We start from the raw sequence: 21,261 nt of genomic DNA, 5'->3' as shown, positions 1-21,261 counted from the left end.
CAAAAATGAAATGGAGCACATGAAGATCAATATCCTAGGCATTAGTGAGCTGAAATGGACTGGTTCTGGCCATTTTGAATCAGACAATCTTATAATCTACTATGTTGGGAATGACCAATTGAAGAGGAATGGTGTGGCATTCATTGTCACAAGAATGTTTCAAGATGTAAGCTGAAGTATAATGCTGTTAGTGATAGGATAATATCCATATGCCTACAAGGAAGACCAGTTAATACTACTATTATTCAAATTTACGCACCAACCACCAAAGCTAAAGATGAGGAAATGGAAGATTTTTACCAACTTCTGCAGTCTGAAATTGACCAAACAGGCAATCAAGATGTACTTATTATTACTAGTGACTGGACTGCAGAAGTTGAAAACAACAAGAATCACCTGTAGTTGGAAAATATGGCGTTGGTGATAGAAGTAGCATGGGAAATCACATGGAACACATTCATGACAGCCAAACTAAGACCAACAACTTATTCATTGCAAATACCTTTTTTCAACAACATAAACAGTGGCTATACACATGGACCTTGGGAAATGGAATACACAGGAATGAGATCTATTACATCTTTGGAAAGAGATGATGAAGAAACTCAGTAACTTCAGCCAAAACAATGTCAGGAGCTGACTGTGGAACAATCAATTATTCATATTCAAGTTCAAGTTGAAGCTGGAGACAATTAAAACAAATTCATGAGAGCCCAACTATGACCTTGATTATATCCCACGTGAATTTATAGATCTGAAGAACAGATTTGACTCACTGACCACCAGTGACTGAAAACTGGAGAAATTGTGGAATAACATCAAGAACACCATCTATGAAGAAAGCAAAAGGTCTTTAAAAAAACACAGGAAAGGAAGAAAAGACCAAAATAGAAGTCAGAAGAGATTCTGAAACTTGCTTTTGAACAGAGAGTAGCTAAAGCAAATGGAAGAAACGACAAGCTAAAAGAGATGAACAGAAGGTTTCAAAGAGCAGCTTGAGAAGAAAAAGTAAATTATTATAGTGAAATGTATGAAGACCTGGAGTTAGAAAACCAAAAGGGAGGAATATGCTAGTCATTTCTCAAGCTGAAAGAACTGAAGAAAAAAATTTAAACCTCGAGTTGCAATAACTGAAAGACTCTATGGGCAAAATATCAAATGATGCAGGAAACATCGAAAGATGGAAGGAATACACAGAATCACTACACAAAAATAAATTGGTTGATGTTCATCTATTTCAGGAGGTGGCATATGATCAAGAATTAATGATATGGAAGGAAGAATTCGAAGCTACACTGAAGGAATTGGCAAAAAAACAAGGCTCCGGAAATCGAGGGAATACCCATTGAAATGTTTCAACAAATGGATGTCATGTTGGAGGCACTTACTCACTGTGTGGATCATGACAAATTATAGATAACATGGAGAAGAATGGGAATTCCAGAACACTTAACTGTGTTCATGAGGAAGCTGCACATAGACCAGGAGGCTGTTCAAATAGAATAAGGGGATACTGTATGGTTTAAAATCAGGAAGGGTGTGCGTCAGGTTTGTATCCTTTCACCATGTTTACTCAATTTGTATGCTGAGCAAATAACCTGAGAAGCTGGACTATATGAAGAAGAACAGGGCATCAGGATTGGAGGAAGACTCAACAAACAAGTGATATGCACATGACACAACCTTGCTTGCTGAAAGTGAAGATGACTTGAAGCACTTACTGCTGGAGATTAAAGACTACAGTCTTCAGTATTGATTACACTTCAACATAAAGAAACTAAAAATCCTCACAACTGGACCAATAAGCAACCTCATGATAAATGAAGAAAAGATTGAAGTTGTCAAAGGTTTCATTTTACTTGGTTCCACAATCAACACTCCTGGAAGCAGCAGTCAAGAAAGCAGATGCCATAACATACTAGCCAAAACATTGTTCTACCTCCTCCTTTGGGAAACAGTGATTGGGATCTAGATGCAACAATGGGTCTCTCCTCATTCAGAGCAAAGAAGAAGGAAGAAAACCAAAGATTCATGGAAGCAATTAGTCCTTGCGACTGGTACACCATGTGATCCTCAGCCTATATGACTATGAGACCAGAAGAAATAGATGGTGCCCGGCTACCACTGTCAATCACTCAGAGGGGAATCTATGTAGGAGATCCTGGATAGAGAGGGAGAACAATGTGGAACAAAACTCAAAATCATTTGGGAGGGGTGGGGAAGGGGACCAGGTTTGCTGGTCCGATAGAGCCTGGTAGATCCACTGAGACTATGGTCCCTAAGTGCCCTTCAGGTCTAGAATGGAACCCACACCTGTGGCTTCCAGCCAAACAAAAGACAGGTATATGAGTTGAACATGTACCTGAGGTACATACATTCCTTGGAGAGAACAATTATGGGAGAAAGAAGGGCTGTTTGTGGACAGGGAGACAGCTCAGGGGGCAGGAGTGCATGGAGGGATGGACACAGGCAAGAGGTAACCATTGGGAGGAAGTGGGAGGGGAGTTGTTGCATTGGGGTGAATTGTAGTCAATGTCATGAGACAACATGTGATGAACTGCTGTATGGAAAGTGAATTTGCTCTGTAAACTTTCATACAATCACAATAAAAAAAAAACAAAGAAAGAAAGCAGATGTCATATTGCACTGGGAAAATCTGCTGCAAAAGACCTCTTTAAATGCTGAAAAGCAGAGACGTCAAATTGAAGACTAAGGTGCACCTTACCCAAGCCATGGTATTTTCAATCACCTCATATGCATGTGAAAGCTGGACAATGAATAAGGAAGACTGAAGAAGAGTTGATGCTTTTGAGTTGTGGTGCTGGTGAACAATACTGAAAGTACCATTGACTGCCAGAAGAACAAACAAATCTGTCTTAGAAGAAGTGCAGCTGGAGTGCTCCTTGGAAACAAGAATGGCCAGACTTTGTTCACCTACTTTGTTGTCTCACCTACTTCTGTCATGTTGTCAGAAGGCACCATTTCCTGGAGAAGGATATCATGCTTGGTAGAGTGCGGGATCAGAGAAAAAGAGGAAGACCCTCAATGAGACAGACTGACAGTGGCTGCCAACAATGGGCTCAGGTATAGCAAGGATTGTGAGGACGGAGCACCACCGGGCACTGTTTCATTCTGTTGTACACAGGGTCACTATGAGCCAGAGCCGACTTGATGGCACCTAACAACAACAGTTACAAATATAATCCTTACATAGAAATTCTAATTTTGTAAAGTAGTGTATAATATGTTAACATCAAATTCTTGTTCTCAAATTCAAATATGTTTTGATTTTCAAGGTGTTGTGTTGTTAAATCTTGCTTTTCTGAAATGTTAGCGGTAAGATGTGTCTTTCTTTCTCTAGGTTGTAATTTTTACTGTTTTAAAAAACAGTCATTTGTAACCCATGTAAATAATTATTTGATCTTTGCCCACTTAGCAGTTTATCTGGGTGGTCCCCTAGACAACAGCTGTTACGCATCTTTGATTAGAAGAAATAAATCTTTCATTGGAATTATTACCCCAAAAATCATCTACAGTTGACTCAGGATCAGATAGGATACTCTGCACATATATCCAACTTTCAATGTACATTTATGTCTTCAGACCAATTATTCATCCTCTAGCATCTGTGGCCCTTTGAGAATCATTACAAATGCTGTGGATCTTCTCAGAAAAATGCACGCAGACACATGCGAAACTGCAGACAACCTCTGTGGCTTCCCAGAGCCAGTGAAGTCTGTCCTAGGATTCAGGTTCATAACGAACCCTTTCCCCCTCCCAAAAGAGGTCTTCTTATAGCATTAATCAAACTGTCTCAATGTAGGAATTCATATTGTCACAGGTATCCTAACTTCTCTAGGTACGTTTCCAAAGGGTAGATGAGATATAGATTCCAGGCCCTCAGGGTGGAGGTCCAAGGTGAGGTGGATACAATATGTTAATGGGCTGGTCAAGTCTGAAAGCAACAGTGAAAACAGACTGAGAACTCACCACCATCTCCTGGACATGAAACATCTCTGCACCCGCAGAGGACAGTCGATTGGGGAAAGAGATGCTGATAGACGACCCCGGGAGGGTGCTTGGCCCAGTGTTGTACACCTGTGGGTGTGAAGCACAGACAGCAATCTGAACGCAAGTAACAGACCTTTATGCAAGTTACACTCTAAGATTCTTTTTTTTTTTTTAATGCATTTTTATGTATAGTGAAATATACAAAACTAAAATGACATGGGTCAATGCCTTTTTTTTTTTTTTTTTTTTTTTTTTGCAGTGTTCCCTCCCCTCCCACCCCTGGCAACCATACTCTAAGATTCTTGAAATGATGCACAGGAACTCTGGTGTTTGTGACCTACAAGGTCGTAATTTGAACTGAAGTGAAATACATCAAATGATGATTGGGCTTTCAAAAAGAAATAGGAATCCTTCTAACATGCATTGAAAACAAAAAACATAACCAAACTTTAACATTATATTATTCCATTTTAGCATGTCTTCATCTTATTCCTACTAAAAATTATGTTTTTTTCATATACCAAAAAATTTACTCAACAAACTATTATACTTGGTAAGAACTAAGATATAATCTAGCCCAGGGCTTCTCAAACTTTAATACACATTAGAATCATCTAAACACAAAACACAACCATTGCTGTGGTGTCAGATCCGACTCTTGGCGACCCCTCCTTGGGTTTCCAAGGTGGTATCACTACAGAAGTAGATTGCCCAACCTTCCTTCCAGGGAGTGGCTGATGGGTTTGAACTGTCAGACTTCTGGTTAGCAGTCAAATGCCTTAGGCACTACACCACCAGAGCTCCCTAGAGGGCTTATGAAAACAGATGCAGGGAGGGCTCACACTCACAGTTTCTGAGTCAGGAGATCTGGGTGGGACTGGAGGATTTGCATTTCCAACAAGTTCTAACAAGACACTGATAGTGCTGGTTCAGGAATAGCACTTTGAGAACCCCTGATCTAGTTCAACCCCTTCCCTTTACATTTTGAGGTCACTGAAATCCACAAAGACTAACTGGGTTGTCCCCAAACCAAGTGACTGAACTTAAAGAAAGGGCTGTTTTCACCACACTGTCCAGCTGTTTGTTTTTTCTGCAATATCCCTTACTAATACTTATCGATGACATCTGTGTACCTCTTTACTCTCCCAGCTTTTGGTTCTTTAAAGCTTAATCATTCTTATCTCCCCTACCATACTTTCTATTCTTTATTTCCACAAACCAATCACCTCCTGAGAAATGAGAGGAAAAGTTAATGACCACAGAGACCAATAAGAGAGAGGAGATGGGAGCAAAGGCTGAACATGAACCTCAAGGAAGAAATGGAATATGAAAGAGAATAAAAAAGACAAGTAGATCTACAGAGACAAAAAGGAGATTAGTGGTTGCCTAGGGCTGGGAATAATGGGGATGTGGTAGGCAAAACATTACATAAACACTGTCTCCCCGCTTCCCACCCCCCCAAAAAAAAGATATCCGCATCCAAATCCCTAGAACCTGTGAACATTTTAGAACACATGGCAAGGGGAAATTAAACTTTCAAAAGTAATTAAGGTTGCTAATCACCTGACCTTAAGGGGATTATCCTGAATTATCCAGGTGGCCTCTAAGAAATCACAGAGGTTTTAAATGAGGAAGAGGGTGGCAAAAGTCAGAGCAGAGAGATGGCATTGTGAGAAAGACTCGACTGGTGATTGCTGGCTTTGAAGATGGTAGGGGGTGAGGAGCCAAGGAATATGGGCAGCCTCTGGTAGCCTAGTGCCTAAGGCACTTGACTGCTAACCAGAAGGCTGGTGGTTCAAACCCACCAGCCACTCCTTGGAAGGAAGATGGGGCAATCTACTTCCGTAGTGATACTGCCTCGGAAACCCAAGGAGGGGTCGCTATGAGTCAGGTCTGACTTGACGACACATAACAACAACAACAACTAGAAGCTGGAAAGGCAAGAAAACAAATTCTTCCCTACAGCCTCCAGAAAGGAGGCCCAATGAACTGTAAATTAATAAATCTGTGTTGTTTTAAAATACTAAGTTTGTGGTAATATGTTACAGCAGTAATAGGAAACTGAACAGGGAGTGAGTGTTAACGGCATGTGGTTTCTCTTTAGGGTGGTGAACATGTTCTAAAATTAAATGATGTGATAGCTGTACCATTTTGTAAATATTTTAAAAATTATTCCATTGTACTTTAAATGGGTGAACTTTAAGATATGTAAATGATATTTCAATAAAATGTTATAAGAAAAAGATGGGCAGGACCAGGAGCCAGGAAGAAATGAAAGTCTGCTCTGTGGCCTGGGGCCTAGAGAGAGAACTCAGGGACTCCAGGACTCAAGGCTTCTCTGAAATTGAGGTCAGAAGGGCAAAGGCAGGGGAGGTGCTGGAAATGCTAACCAGGTCTTCATACAGAGTGACAGAATGTACACATATCTAGCCCAGCTGGCTTGTCCCTAGAAAACTGTCTTCATTTTCTTGCAGTAATTGGTTCTCCACCACACAATAAACAAAAAAATGATAATGCAGATACATGGATGTTGCCAACTCTTGATTTTACAAGGACAAAATTCACCAAGAACAACAACCCAAAGGCACAAGAAAAGGAAGGAGTATCCAACTACAATTGAAATAACTAATGAGAAGTGAAACATGAGAGCCTAAAATTGAAAAGAAACCTCCTGACATGTCTGGGAAATCCCAATTAAAGCATGAATGGGGTAAGCAAAAAAGAAAGTGATTTTGACTTATAGAAGTTAGCTCATCAGAGCCAGACAGATGGGAAAGCTTATATTACCATTTTCACTTTTTTTTTTTTTTTAATGTCTTAACACTTTATCTCCTGAAAATGTTCTGTGCAGAATTTACATTATTTTTTGACCTTAATTTTTAGGTAGGGAAATGCTTTGACTTTTAATGCAAAACAAACTTCATCAATAAATGGTCAAGTTATTGTGTGTTAAGAAAACTATGATGAAATGTAGAAAACTATCCAGAAGCTAGTATTTCTGCCATTCTCCTATCTGCATTTTCAGTGGAGTCTTTAAAAACGTACATAACTTGTTGAATGATAGCTTTTAAGAGAGACAGAAAAAAAAAAAAGGCACAGAAAAATCTCTTTCTATGGGAAGTCTTGTGTTCTGCTTCAGGAGTGATGTTGCTGGAAAAAGTAAATACAGATGAGCTCTATTCATTTTCCTGATCCCATTCTTCCCCACCATCTCCACATCCATCATTACCATCACCAACCTGGTCAGGGACCTTCCTGCAGGATGATCATGATAATGAGAATGATACCAAAAAATGAGCTATCAGAGAATTCTCAAGGAAACTGTCTTTTGCTAACACAGAAGAGTCTCCTTCTAACCAATGACACATACTATCAATCTTTCAGACCCAGCCAATTCTGTTAACCCTGAACTGAATGCTATGTACTTCCTCAGGCACTTGATAATCAAGTTTATCTAAGGCGCATGCCACTCATTCACTCCCCTGGGCCTGGATTCTCTAGACTGTATCCTATTTCAGGTCAGATGTGAGGAGAGCTATTTGCCTGGAATACCAAACTTTAATCTCCTTGTAAAATGTCTTCAGAGACACATGACTTAACCACATGCGCTCAGATTTCTTTTTCTGTCTTTGGAGAGTGATAAGGACATTTCTGCATCTTCTGTGTAACTGCTTTCTCCTTTCAACGTCCACACCCTCTTCATGTGTGATCTGTATCACTTGAACTCTTTTAACTTATTTTCTTGACTATATCTTTTATTGCAAAACACCTCAAAGATTTTATAAAAGTATTAAGAGTATGAACAATTAAAATGAAATAAATCCATCTGGTCTTTATCTTTCCATTCAATTACAAAAAGCAATGGAGAAGCAATTCAGAAACACAGTCCTATTCACAGTGATCACTCTAATCACAGAAGCAAGTTCTAACCCCATCTTTCCCTCACTGTCCTGTAAATCAAGGGCAGAGTGTGACAGCTGGGGCTTAGCTCATCGGGAGGTGCATCCTCTCTGAGCTAGGGACATCTGTTATCCATCATGGATTTGGAGGGCTCCTGCCCAGAAGAACACTCTAGAGAGAGGAAGACCATTGTTTGCAAGAGCCCACAAATGTTTTACTGCCCATTCTTTTGACCCTCACCCTGTCATTATTTGTCATTCTCTAGATCTACCTAGAAGAAGCAGCATAGAAAGTAAGTAATAATTATTTGGCCTCAGCAGTGAATGCCAGACTGGGTACCATCCTCACCAGGAGGAGGGATGGTATGGAGCAGGGAAGAGCACTGGGAGTTAGAAGTGCTGAGCTATGGGCCTCCAGGCTATGATGCACTGTGGGTGACGAAGGCCCATCTCCTCTCCTTTACTTCACCTGCAACTCCTGGAAAAGTGTTGGGCCACACAGGGGTGTCCTAGTCCCAGGTTTGCCTATCACAGCTCTGGGACCTTACCAAAATCAAACCAGTTGCTGTTGAGTTGATTCCAACTCCTGGGGACCCATGTGTGTCAGAGTAGAACTGTTTCCATAGGGCTTTCAAGGACTGATTATTTGGAAATAGATCACCAGGCCTTTTTTCGAGGTGCTTCTGGGTGGTATCGAAGTTCCAACCTTTTGAATAGCAGTTGAGAGCATTAACCATTGCATCACCCAGGACCTTTGGCATATTCTTCCCAGCTTGGGCCTATGTTTCCCTGTGTTTGTCCATTGAGGGGAACAGATAGGGTGATACTGAGAGCCCTCTAACTTTACACCTAAAGATTCACACACTGAACACACTGACTTGAGAATTCACCCATTAGAGCAGGGGTCAGCAAACTGGCCTGCAGACCAAATCTGGCCTGTGGCTATTTCCATATGGCCCACATACAGCTAAGAATGGTTTTACACTTTTAAATGGTTGGGGAAAAAAATAAAATAAATAGTATTTCATGATACATGAAACATTTATGAAATTCAAATTTCAGTGTCTGTAAGTAAATAAAAAAAAAAGCCAAATTCACTGCCATCAAGTTGGATCCAACTCACAGCAATCCCTCCTTGGGTTTCTGAGACAGTATCTCTACAGAAGTAGGTTGCCTGATTTTCCTTCTGAGGAGTGGCTGGTGGGTTTGGACCGCCAGCCTTCTAGTTAGCAGTCAAGTGCCTTAGGCACTATGCCACCAGAGCTCCCAAGTAAATAATAGTATATAATAAAATTATAGCTAAAATTGTACATATACATTGTATATAATATATTTATAAAGTTTTGTTTATGTATTGTCTATGGCTGTTTTCATGCCATAAAAACATGCTATGGAAACCATATGAATTACACAGCTTAAAATATTTACTCTCTGGCCCTTCTCCAAAGAAGTCTGCTGACCTCTGGTTTAGAGAAGAAACAGTGTCCTGACCAATCCACAGTCCACACTGAGTGGACCTGCTGGAAATGATGCCATGTGACTGGGAAGCTGTCTCTTGTGGTTTCCATAGGCTCATACTGCTTTGCTTTTGTAAAACCACACTATTGAAAGGCCATCCCCCTGAGAAAGGAGTGGTCCTGGGGTGAGGTGGCATGGAGAACACCAGGAGGAAGGAAATGCAGGAAGTCCTCAGAGGCTGCCCCGACCATAATGTGAAGAATGACTGAGAACAGAAAGGGGTCCTGTGGAGTCATATAGGCTGGGATGCTGGCCTAGGCCTCAGCCATCCTGGGTCTCCTGGGGAAAGCTGGTGTTCATCAGTTTTCCTTCCAGGTCTTGAAAAGCAGAGGTGTCCATAGAGAAGAAGACCAGACAGGGAGGGGACCAATTGAGCGGATCAATTGGTTATAGAACACACAGACATACACACATACTGCATTCCAGACAGCCAGGGTGAGAAGGATTTCTCCTGGCAAGATCCAAGCCCATAAGCTGCCTTTCTAGAAGGAGACGCATCCTGTGGGCCTTTCCACTGGCCCCCAATGACAGAGAAGGTCTCAGGTGGATACCTGAAAGGTGACGTTGAGGGGCTGGAAATGACACTCCAGGTCTTCCAGCTGAATAAAGCTGGATGCATCCACAGACTCGCCATACACAAAGGAGGTTGGAGACATGACTCTGAAAGAGGAAAGCATGACATTGTCATCCCAATCCATGGCCAAGCACCCACTGTCCCTGCTGTCCTGAGAACCCCAACAGCTGTGTCTAATTAATACTGAACCTGGGTCCCTCCAGCATGTTCCACCACATGCCTCCACTGATAGATGGGTGGTGGTTACGCACGAGGGTCACTGATTGGGAATCAAACCTCTCAAATGCCTTCTATGCAGGAAGTGGTCCCTTTAAGTGGTCATAGCAGATCTGTGCCTGCTAAACAGACTTCCATCAACGTCTTCTCACTTTAGGCCAAATCAGTAAACTACATTTACACATATGTGCTGGGCTTACATCTCTATAATGAGGAAGATGACAATGGTAGCTTCCATTTTTTTTTCTTTTTAACTGGATTACAAAATTATATGTTTTCTGTTTTCTCAGCTGAAAAACATTCTGTTAATTAAGGAAGATTATAGCAATATTTTAATAAATAAGTACATGTGAATTATATATTTGGCATTCTAAATCTCACTCTGTGACAAATTCATTTAAAGAAAATTTAATTTTGTCATTCTTCCAAGGTTACTAAAATTAGTTAATTAAGAATTGAGTCAGTTCAATGATAGTGTTTTTCTTCAGATTTCAAATAGTGGAAACACAAACCAGTTGCCATGGAGTTGACTCTGTCTCATGGCAACCCCATGTGTGTCAGAGTAGAACTGTGCTCCATAAGGTTTTCAATGCCTGATTTTTTCAGTGGTAGATTGCCAGGACTTTCTTGTGAGGTACGCCTGGGTAGACTCGAACCTCCAACATTTTGGTTAACAGCCCAGTGTGTTAATTGTTTGCACTACCCAGGGACTCCAGTGGATACATTAGAGGTGATTAAGAATTAAAGATTGGTGCGTAGCAACACTTTCAAAGTTGCCTGTATGAACAAACCCAACGGGATGAGACAAAGCTCAACTCATTCAAATGCTAGATAAATAACTGATTTTAGAGGAGATCCTAGAAGCCACTCACTTGCCTCAATGCAACCACGTAAGATATTGGTGCCAAGTCTGAATGGCCAGCAATTCATCTCTTTTTGATTTAAGTGCATTACTTTAGAAACATAGTGAGTGTAGTAGTTAAGTTTGTGTGTCAACTTGGCTGGGCCTGCTTGAGTGGCTGGGCAGCTGGTGGTAGTTAATCCCCATGAAGAGACTGGCAATCAGCTCCATGGTAGGATCTATCACAAGCAGCTGAGTAGCTGCCTTTCGGAATGTGGTCTGCTTCCTGTATTTAAGGAGAAGCCTTTGGGGATGGTCTCTAGCCTTGGCACGCTTGGACCCTGCATGTAGCCATGTCGTTGCTCAGCAGCCTGCTATGCTCTGTCGACCTTGGGACTTACAATGGACTTGAGTTAATGGCCTGCCATGTGGTTTGGTAACATCGGGACTGTGCCTTTTTACTTGTCAACCTTGGAGCTTCTGAGCCTAAGCAGCCAGCAGCTGTTTGAGTGAAGAAATGCCTCTAGCTCCAGTGGGCCGGGAGCAGGAAGCAGAGCTGGACCCCAAGGTTGAGGGGCTTTCACCCAGCCCCTTGAGTCTGGCACTTTGAACTTGGACTTAAAGCCTCCAAATTGTAAGAATAAACTCCTGTTTGTTAAGGCCATTCCGTTTGTGGTATATTCTTGTCAGAGCATCACTAGGTAACCACAACAGTGAGGTTCTAGCAGGAACTGGTTCACTGAATCTCGCCCTCAGTTTGAGGTTCCTGGAGGATCCAAGGCTGACTCGTTTGTTTAACTGATGGCTTCATCAGGGGCTGTTAACACCTCACAGTGAGGTCTCCCTCCCAAGGACTGGCAACATGATCAAGTTGGCCGGTGTTTTTCTTTTTTGTCCCCAAGGATAGGACTTGTTTCAGAACATATTTTCACTGTGCCTCCAATGAGGCAAATAAACTATATGGTTAAAAATAGAGCTGTGAACAGAGGCAAATATACGCTAATATACAAATACATTCACCAGGGCCTCATGTCTGAAGAACATGATGAAAAATGCAAAGACTTTAGGAGCAGGAACGCCCAGACCCAGGCTGCTGGCTCCCACAGAGCACAAGCCATTGCAGGGCGGGCTCTTCCTGCCATGTATTATTAACATTTCCATGGCTGGCCAAGGCCAGGACCCAGAAGCACTTGAAAAAACTGAAAAATGAGAAATGCTGAACCTCTAGAAAGTTCAGCTTGCCTTTGGGGCCAGGGTTCAATGGGTCCTCATTTGATCTGAACTAATTGTGCAAATCCTTTTTCCACTATCAAAAAGGTATGTGCTCTGTTTTCTGAAGCCGGAAACAGGAAGTAAGTTCTCATTTTTCCAGGCTTGGGCTTTGGCTGAAAATCGAAGCGGTTGTTTTAGGTCCCTGCAGGCTGCCGGTGCTGCTTTCCAACCACACCAGCAGCCCTGAGTGGTCAAGGACCTGACCAAGGCAGATGGTCTGGCTGTGGTGGCTGCTCCTTGCCCACTTGAGACAGCACAGATTTTATGCAGGGCTGGCTTTGCCTCTGCTGTAGGGGTTAACAGAAACATGTAGTGCAAGCCAGTGCTAACTGTCTGACTGTGAAGCCAATCAGCAAGGCAAGCCCTCCCGTGAGCCAGAGAGTGAGGCACATCTGGCTGTAACCTCTGGCCCAACAGCTTTTGACTGAGATTTTAATCCCAGAAACCATGGTGCCTGCTACCATATGGCATTCTGGTGGAGTGGGTGGTGGGATGCATGCATATAAAAGCATGCACAATGTTCAAAGACTTACAGGACTTACACGTGTCACCACACTCCTCATGTTACCCACCGGGGGGATGGGGAGCTGGGAAAGAGGAACAAACAAGGAGGGAGAAGGGTGCAAGTCACTACAGCTAAAGCTTCATCCTCCTTTTCACGGCTGGGAAGAGGGGAGGTGTCAGGGCACTGACTCCTGGCTACATAGGCAAATACAAGAAAAGCACAGGTTTCCACTGGAGGGCACCCCTGAATTCTAGCAACCGAGGAATGGGCTACTCACCCGGTGATGGACGTGTCCACTTCGTGCATCAGCGGCACTGTCAGCGAGAGGATGTTGTCATGCAGGGACTCTGAGCGCTCCACGTTGCCACTGCCAGGGAAGAGAGCAAATGAGCACTGGCCAGCACTAGCTCTCTACCCAACAGCAGGCTTTCTTTGCTCAACATCAAAGCAAATCTCTACATTCTGAGAGCAGTCTCTGCCCCTTCCTTATTCCCAGCTCCATTGTTGGTCCCTAAACACAGCCACAAGAGAGACTTCATTGTCTTTTGCTCACAGAGACATGAGTGTAAGCAGTTTATTTAGGTGGTGACCCCATAAAACACCAGGAGGGAAATGGAGAAGTGAAGAAGAAAGAATACAATAAAGGGATTTTGGGGACATCAGTGGTTCAGTGGTACAATGCTTGCTTTCCATGAAGAGACCTGGGTTTAATTTCTGGTCAATACACCTTATGCATAGCCACCACTCATCTGACAGTGGATGCTTGTATGTTGCTGAGCAGGTTTCAGCAAAGCTTCTAACTAAGACAGACTAGGAAGAAAGACCTGGTGATCTGCTTCTGAAAATCAGCCAATGAAAACTACATAAATTACAACATTCTGATCTATAACTCATCACGGGGATGGTGTAGGACTGGCAGTGTTTCGTTCCATTGTGCACGGGTCACCATGAGTTGAGGGTTGACTTGATGGCAGCTGACAACAACAACAAAGCTAGGAGGTTAGTGCTGTGGGCAACTGCAACTCAGCCTTGCTGGGACACACCCCTCAGAATGATCCCAGTAGAAAGCATGGGAGCAGGCCTTTATTCACTAACTCCTGAGAGCAGCTGCTGGTGGTGGTGGTGGTAGTAGGGGCATTAATTCCTTGGCATGTCTGCCCTGCCCTATGCTCACACATGGGTGAGCTCTGGCCAGAGAAAACCTCAGCAGAGTGGTAAGTACTAGGAAGAAAAGAGAAATTAGGTTCTCTCTCTTCCTTTCTGTGTGTGTGTGTCTGTCTCTGTGTATGTGTGTCTCAGAAGCTGTGCAGTAGGCACATAGGAATGCTGAGTGCTAAGGATGCTGGATGGGCATTGACAGACTGTGCTATTTCTATAAATGCTGTTCTGTAGAGAAATGGACTGGGGAGGACAGTGCTCTAAGTTAGGAAGGTGTTTGCTGGACTTTAGCAGCTATACCCACCCTGAGGCATCACTCATCATTCACAGAGAACCAAGCCAACTCTGTCCTGATAGATAGCAGAGAAGCTCTCACTACAGACTCCTAGCTGTAGCATATCCAGGTACCACTCTTGGGAGAAAGCATGGAGTGCAGATTTTGTGAGATCATTCTAGAAAGGTGAATGCAAACATGCTGATGTTGTTGAGTAGCTACTATATATATTCTATGGATTTCACAGCACTGTCTCACTGAGTCATCAGCGTAACCCCAGGAAGGAGGGGAATACCCCTACCTTTGACAGGTGAGGAGCACTTTGACATGTTAAGTAACTTGCCCCCAGGCCCCACCACAAGCCTGACAGAGCTCAGATTCCAACCCAGCTCCACCAAACCAGGGCTCCTTCCACTGTGATTTGTTTCCCTGAAAGACTGGGAGTAGGCAAAGGAAGAAAGAGGGAGACACACACATACAGAGAGATAGATGCATATACATAGAAAGGAAGAGAGAGAAACTAATTTCTCTTTTATTATTTTATTGCCACCACCACCACAATGAATAAGCAGGACCAAGGAAGAATTGATGCTTTTGAGTTGTGGTATTGGTGAAGAATGCTGAAAGGACCATGGACTGCTAAAAGAACTAACAAATCTGTCCTAGAGGAAGTACAGCCAAAATGTTCCTTGGAAGCGAGAATGGCCAGACTTTGTCTCATCTACTTTGGTCATGTTGTCAGAAGGGACCATTTCCTGGAGAAGGATATCATGCTTGGTAAAGTGGAGAGTCAGTGAAAAAGAGGAAGACTCTCAATGAGATGGATAGACACAGTGGCTACAATCATGGGCTTAAGCACAGCAAAGATTGTCAGGATAGTGCAGGACTGGTCAGTGTTTCATTCTGTTATACATAGGGTCAGACTCAACAGGACCTAACTACTCCTAATGACAACAACGACAACCTTTAATAAATTTTAAATATCAGTTGTGATTATTATTCCAGGAAAAGGAAAGCAACTCATTGTGAACTCTTCCTGGTGCCCCTGACAAGCATTTGGGATGTCAGTGCCTATTGCTGAAACTGGCACTTAGGGTTGGTGAATCCCAGCCAAGAGCCAAGTTGGTCCTCCTGGGGTAGAATCTGAGAGTCCACCAGACCCACTGAGGTTTGAACAGACTTATGCTAACCACACCTCCCATAGCCTTCCCTGAACATCTGCTGAGTCCTCGTCTGCTCAGCGCCCTCCCTCAGCCCCTTCTAAGCCCCACCCCACTGCCTTCCTCTCCATCCCAGCAAGTGCTGAATGGCCACAATACTTAAACAGCACTCACACCTCCCATTCTCTCCTATTGTCCTGAAACAATGGTGTTCCGTAACTCTGACCCAACCCGGCCCCTCTGTCCGAGCTCTGCATCTGCCTTCCGCACATTGGGTGACATTGATCACACAAGGGGCAGCCACAGTTTGCAGAGGCAGCAGAGGGAACAGGTGCTCACACAACAAAACTTCCTTGCTCTTCCGTTCCCGGGGGCAACAAAAGCCATAGAATTACTACTATAGGCAAGACTCAGGCCTGCTCAGGCTAGAGGCAACTCCCCTACCATTGGGATGGCACTACCCTGACTGCATCCATCCCCACAGCCAGCATCCTGCCAGGTCTGAGTAATTGGTTCCTGATGGAAGAGCCACCTTTTGCCCTTCCATTTGTCCAGCCACCTGTGACTGCTGGCAGCCCAGGCCCAACAGTGTCATCTGTCATCGGGGTGACTTCAGACTGAACTAAGCTGAAAAGAGAGATAAAGAGGCCAAGCATCAGAAGGCTCCCTGTCATTCTGCACACTCATGAGCTGGGAGGCTTTCCCATGCTCTGCAAAGCCAGGCTGGAGAGGCTAGTTCATGTGCAACTGTTTAGTGTCAACTTTATGTCTCCCTAACTCCACAAGTAGGCAAGAGACCTTCAAAGGGTGGTGACAGGAAGAAAGGGACGATTGATATTTAACTGTAGCTTTCAAGATAATGAGCTTTAGGGATCTTCCCATCATAGCAGGGAGTCAAGTGCTGTGGGTGTCCTTTGGAGCAGTGGGATTTTTTTTTTTAAATCTTTATTGTGATTTGGGTGAAAGTTTACAGCAGAGCAAATTCATTTTCCATATAGCCATTCACATACATTCTGTCAATGAGACTAGATTTTTGTCACAGCTTAGAAAGAAAATGAGTGCCTGAAGCATTCTGCTGCATGTTTAACAGATAACACAGCTTCCTTGACATTGGTGATTCAAGGAATTAGAAGATTCTGAAATTTAATTATTTAAACTACAAATACTAGGCATCCCTGATGATCTATAGGGCAATATTAAAGTACATTAAGAGGATTTTCTTGAATTTAGTAAGTTATTGGCATTTACTCACATGCCTCATACTTAGCACTGTGTCTGGTAGAGAGTCTGTAGTTAAGAGATGTTTGGAGTCCCTGTGTGGTACACTTAACTACTAACTGAAAGGTCAGTGTTTCAAATCCACCCAGGGACTCCTCAGAAGAAAGACCTAGACATCTCTTTTTGAAAGATCAAAGTAATTGAAAATCCTATGGAGCATAGTTCTATGCTGGAACACATGGATGGGGTCACTATGATTTCAAATCAACTTGATGGCAACTAGTTCTGGTTAACAGATGTTTATTGAGTGAAAATGTAAATGTAAATTTGAAAGGAATTGTAGATAGTGATTCTCAGTGTTGATTGCTCATTAGAATCACTCGATAAGCCTTTTTAAAAAATCTCAGTGAGTGGTCTTACTCTAAAACAATACAGTCAGAATCTCTGGGTGGGGCAGGTGGGGGGGGGTAGTGACAGCTAGCATCACTAGTTCTTAAAGTTCCCCAGGTGATTCCAGTGTACCTCCAAGACCAGAGAACCATAGGTCTGTGGACATCTTGTTTTAACAAATGAAGCTTTCACCCTTTTCAGCTCCTGCTTCCTCTCTGACACTCGATTAGCCCTGAATGGTCTTGGAAGGCAGTTAGAGTTTCTACCCTTTGAGGAGAAACACTGGCTGCCCCAAGTGTTGTGAGACCAAGAGAGCACATTAATGAATCTTCCTGGCAATGGTGATCTTTCTGTGGATCCAAGAAACAGCAGGAGAATGAGAATTTTCAGGTCTGAACAGGCATCTGCCTCCTCTTATTAAATTCAACAGTCTCTGTTGTGCTCTGCAGTCTGTGGTCAGAGTGTTGCATTGTGTCAGTGGCTCCCCACTGCCTTTGGAGTATAGTTCAGACTTCTGAAGGTACCTTGTCCCCCCGGCCAAGCCCAGTCTTTTCTTTAAGCCTTATCTTCTATTGTCCTTGTGTGTTCCCCTTCTTCCTGAGGTGGCTTAGGATTCTCCAATTCACTACTGCGCCCACTACCCTCATGGGTGTAACAGAGTAGGCTGTACCATGCATATTGTCACTGCTGTACTATTGCTATGTTCCTTCAGATTGCAAACAGACTCCTCAGGTAAGGCTCTTTTTAAATACCACCTCCCTGGTGAAGCCCTTCTAGAGTCTATCAATATAAAAAAAACAACTCACTGCCATGAGTGGATTCCGACTCATAGCGACCCCCCTTTGGGTTTCTGAGGCGGTAAATCTTTACAGAAGTAGATCATCCAGTCTTTCTTCCACGGAGTGGCTGGTGGGTCTGAACTGCCAACCTTCTGGTTAGCAGTCATAGGAATTATTATTTCCAAATAAAAATTTAAGTAAAAAGGTTGCCTTGGGTATCAAAACACCATTCCAATCAAAGCGTTTACTTTTCTGTTCAGGAGCCCAGGTGGTGCTGTAAGATGGTTTGAGCACTACAGTTAACCCAAACTTTGGCGGTTCAAATTCACCCAGTGGCTCCATGGAAGAAAGGCCTGACAATTTGCTTCTATAAAGATCGCAGTCAAGAAAACCTCATGGGGCAGTCCCACTCTGTAACGTGTGGGGGACAACACCATCATCTTCCTATTCAATCACCATAAGGAGCGCTGATGGTGCCTTGGTTAAGGCTCAGCTGGTAAACAAAAGGTTAGGGGTTTCAACCCACCAGCAGCTCTGTGGGAGAAAGATGTGGCAATCTGCTTCTGTACATTTACAGCCTTGGAAACCCTGTGGGGCAGTTCTCCTCTGTCCTATAAGATCGCTATGAATTGGCACTGACTCCACGGCAATGGGTTTTGGGTTGTATTCAGTCACCTTAGTGCCTCTCTCTTCATTTCAGCTGTCATCCAAGCGCTACTTAGAAGTCATGGATTCTGGCTTGAGGAGGTATCTCATAACTGCCCAGAGGCCCTCCCAAGCACTCACAGCCAAACTGAACATGGGCAGGTATATACTCTGAAGGGAGATGTAGCTGCTGTCCTGCCCCTTCCCTGACTGTGTGTCCACTCGGCTTCCAGGACAAGCCCTCCTTTGAGAAGCGTCTTTAGAGGGGCCTCTGCCAACAGTCCTGGCTGGGCCTCAGGCTGATAGTACCTCCCCCACCCACTGTGGATATTTGTATGATCTAGGAAACATATGGCAAAGCAGAACTAACTGGCCATGTGACCCTGGATGAGACTCCCCACTCTCAGGTGAGGCTTATCTCTCTTGGCTATACAATCATAAGGAGATGGGCCAACTGCATGATTCCTATTCCCTCCCAGCTCAGTCTGAAGCATTGGTTTATGCAACCAGAGAAAGACAACCATAGTCCCTAAAGATCTGATTCTACACAATGGTCCAGGCTTTATTATTCTTTTTTTTTTTTTTTAGGATTTGGGTGAAGATTTACAGAGTAAATTCACTTTTCATACAGCAGTTCACATATACTTTGTCTCATGTCATTGACCAAAATTTACAATGCAGCAGCTCCCCTCCCACTTCCTCCCCATAGTTACCTCCTCCCAGTGTCCATCCCTTCATACTCTTCTGCACCCTGAGCTATCTCCCTGTGCATAAGCAGCCCTTCCTTCTCCCATGATTGTTCTCTCCAGGGCGTGTGTCTACTTGTAAATGTTTAACTCACATGCCTGTACTTTGTTTGGCTGGAAACCACAGTTGTGGGTTCAATTCCAGACCTGAAGGGCAGCTAGGGGCCATAGTCTCAGCAGGCTTTATTATTGAGTAACTTTTTCTTCCTCCTCAGAGTCTTGTGTGATCATCAAAGCAGGACCAGGGGAAAGTCTTTAAAATTATAAAAAAAAAAAAAAAAAAAAAAATCCCTTACCTCTGAGCTGTAATGATGAATGTAAGAACTTCCTCTTCCCCAGACAGGTGGCTTGTATCAAAAATCACACTGAATTCATACTAGGGAAAAAGAAAGTGATGTTTGGCATCAGCATCCCAAACTTTAATTGTGTTAGTTGCAATCTTCTGGAGTTTATTACCTCTGGAAACTCATTTGCATGACAAGCATTAACTTTTACATCTGTCTTTCTGATTGTCAGGCCAGAGCCTCAGCTTCAACTGTAAAATAAAGTCCAAAGCACACTCTGGTGACACACTGTCCTTTTCAACCCCGAACTCATTTGGAAGCAATGCATTGTTCTCTTCAAGCCAGCACTGTCTAAACTTCACATGGGATTGTCATCAATTAGAATCCACTTGATGGCAACTGGTTTCACTTTTGGTTTTGGTCTAAATTTCACTCACACATCATCCTCCCAATTTAATACCACATCAACAAATCCTATTACCTGTAATAGTAATTCTTCATATTTTTACCGACTCATTAACTTACTTTAAATATTTTAAAGGGAATTTTTTTATCACTGCCATAGATCAGATCCAAGGTGACTTGCCATAAAAATGAATGTATTGAAAACCAATAAGGCTAGAATCTGTAGCCTACTGAAGTCTCCAAACATGGGCAGATTATCCAGTAAGCAAGGTAAGAGTGGGCTTTCTTGTGTTTACTATTAATATGTAGTAAGCAGTTTCACATGTTTTTAACACATCTATTATTATGCATTACAGATTGGTAAGTAAGCATAAGTAAGCCCATGCTACCTTACTTACTGGCTACTCCATCCCTGTCAGGGATTGTAAATTAGAAAAGAGGCTTTGATTCTGTAGGAAGGTGCTATGGGGTTAGGAGAGAGACACATGCTAACCATACTTAGAAGCAGAATCTCTGGTGTGATTAAAAAAAATGTTAAATTGTTCACTACAGATTAGTAAGTAAGCACAAGGAGGCCCATGCTTACCTTGCTTATTGGGTAACCTAACACCAGCTCTGAGCCTAAGGTCTACTCTATCTTTGTTAAAAAGAGAGATTACAAAACGATAGGGAGGTGTTGAAGACATGTTAGCATGATCAGAGACTTTCTCCTACATGTGGTTAGGATTAAGAGTGTTGAAAAGCTAGTAAGTTTCTCACTAGTAGAATCAATATTGCTTAGTGCTGGGTCCACGTATCACCTAAAATAATCTCATGGACCACCTAAATTTCAGGCACCCCAATGCCCGTGATTTGAGGAACACTGCTGGGAGCAAATGGTTTTTTACCACACTGATAAAACCTATACACATGCCAGGCACATGTAAGAATATAGGAGAAGCCCTTGGCTAGGGGTTACAGAACCAGGCTCTACAACAAACTGTGTGATCCTGGCCAAGACACTTAACCTCTTTGGATTTCAATACCAAGAGGAGAAATGGTTCTTAAATTCCATCAAACTCTGAGAGCCTGTGACTTACTTAATATCTCAATGTGTGGGTTCCATTAGGACTAATGCTAGGTGATGATCTAATTTTGCAATTGAAATTTGGTAAACTGAATACAAGGTAAGCACGGGTGGGCTGGGGCTTACTCACTGATCTGCACTAAACACTTTCCCTTGTTACCCTCCTGAGAGGGACCGGGTCTCCGGGAGCAAGGTAAGCACGGGCGGGCTGGTGCTTACTCACTGATCTGCACTGAACACTTTCCCTTGTTACCCTCCCGAGGGGGACCGGGTCTCCGGGAGCAAGGTAAGCACAGGCGT

At 43.2% G+C, this 21,261-nt stretch overlaps 1 protein-coding gene across 1 annotated transcript in view; it reads right to left on the bottom strand.

Moving 5' to 3' along the window:
• ITGA9 (integrin subunit alpha 9) overlaps positions 1 to 21,261 on the bottom strand; it is a gene marked incomplete at its 5' end in the record, with an annotated part of 538,072 nt that overhangs the window by 73,220 nt on the left and 443,591 nt on the right. The window contains 4 exons of the mRNA XM_007945751.1: positions 3,991 to 4,098; positions 9,980 to 10,088; positions 13,114 to 13,203; positions 19,503 to 19,582. Of these exons, the coding sequence (XP_007943942.1) occupies positions 3,991 to 4,098; positions 9,980 to 10,088; positions 13,114 to 13,203; positions 19,503 to 19,582 (387 nt within the window). The remainder of the gene's footprint in view (positions 1 to 3,990; positions 4,099 to 9,979; positions 10,089 to 13,113; positions 13,204 to 19,502; positions 19,583 to 21,261) is intronic.

Source organism: Orycteropus afer, unplaced genomic scaffold (assembly GCF_000298275.1).
Source record: "Orycteropus afer afer isolate SDZICR_OR568_19922 unplaced genomic scaffold, OryAfe1.0 scaffold00142, whole genome shotgun sequence".
Taxonomy (NCBI): Eukaryota; Metazoa; Chordata; class Mammalia; order Tubulidentata; family Orycteropodidae; genus Orycteropus; species Orycteropus afer.
The sequence above is the reverse complement of the archived record's forward strand: the minus strand, read 5'-3'. Positions and strand labels throughout refer to the sequence as shown.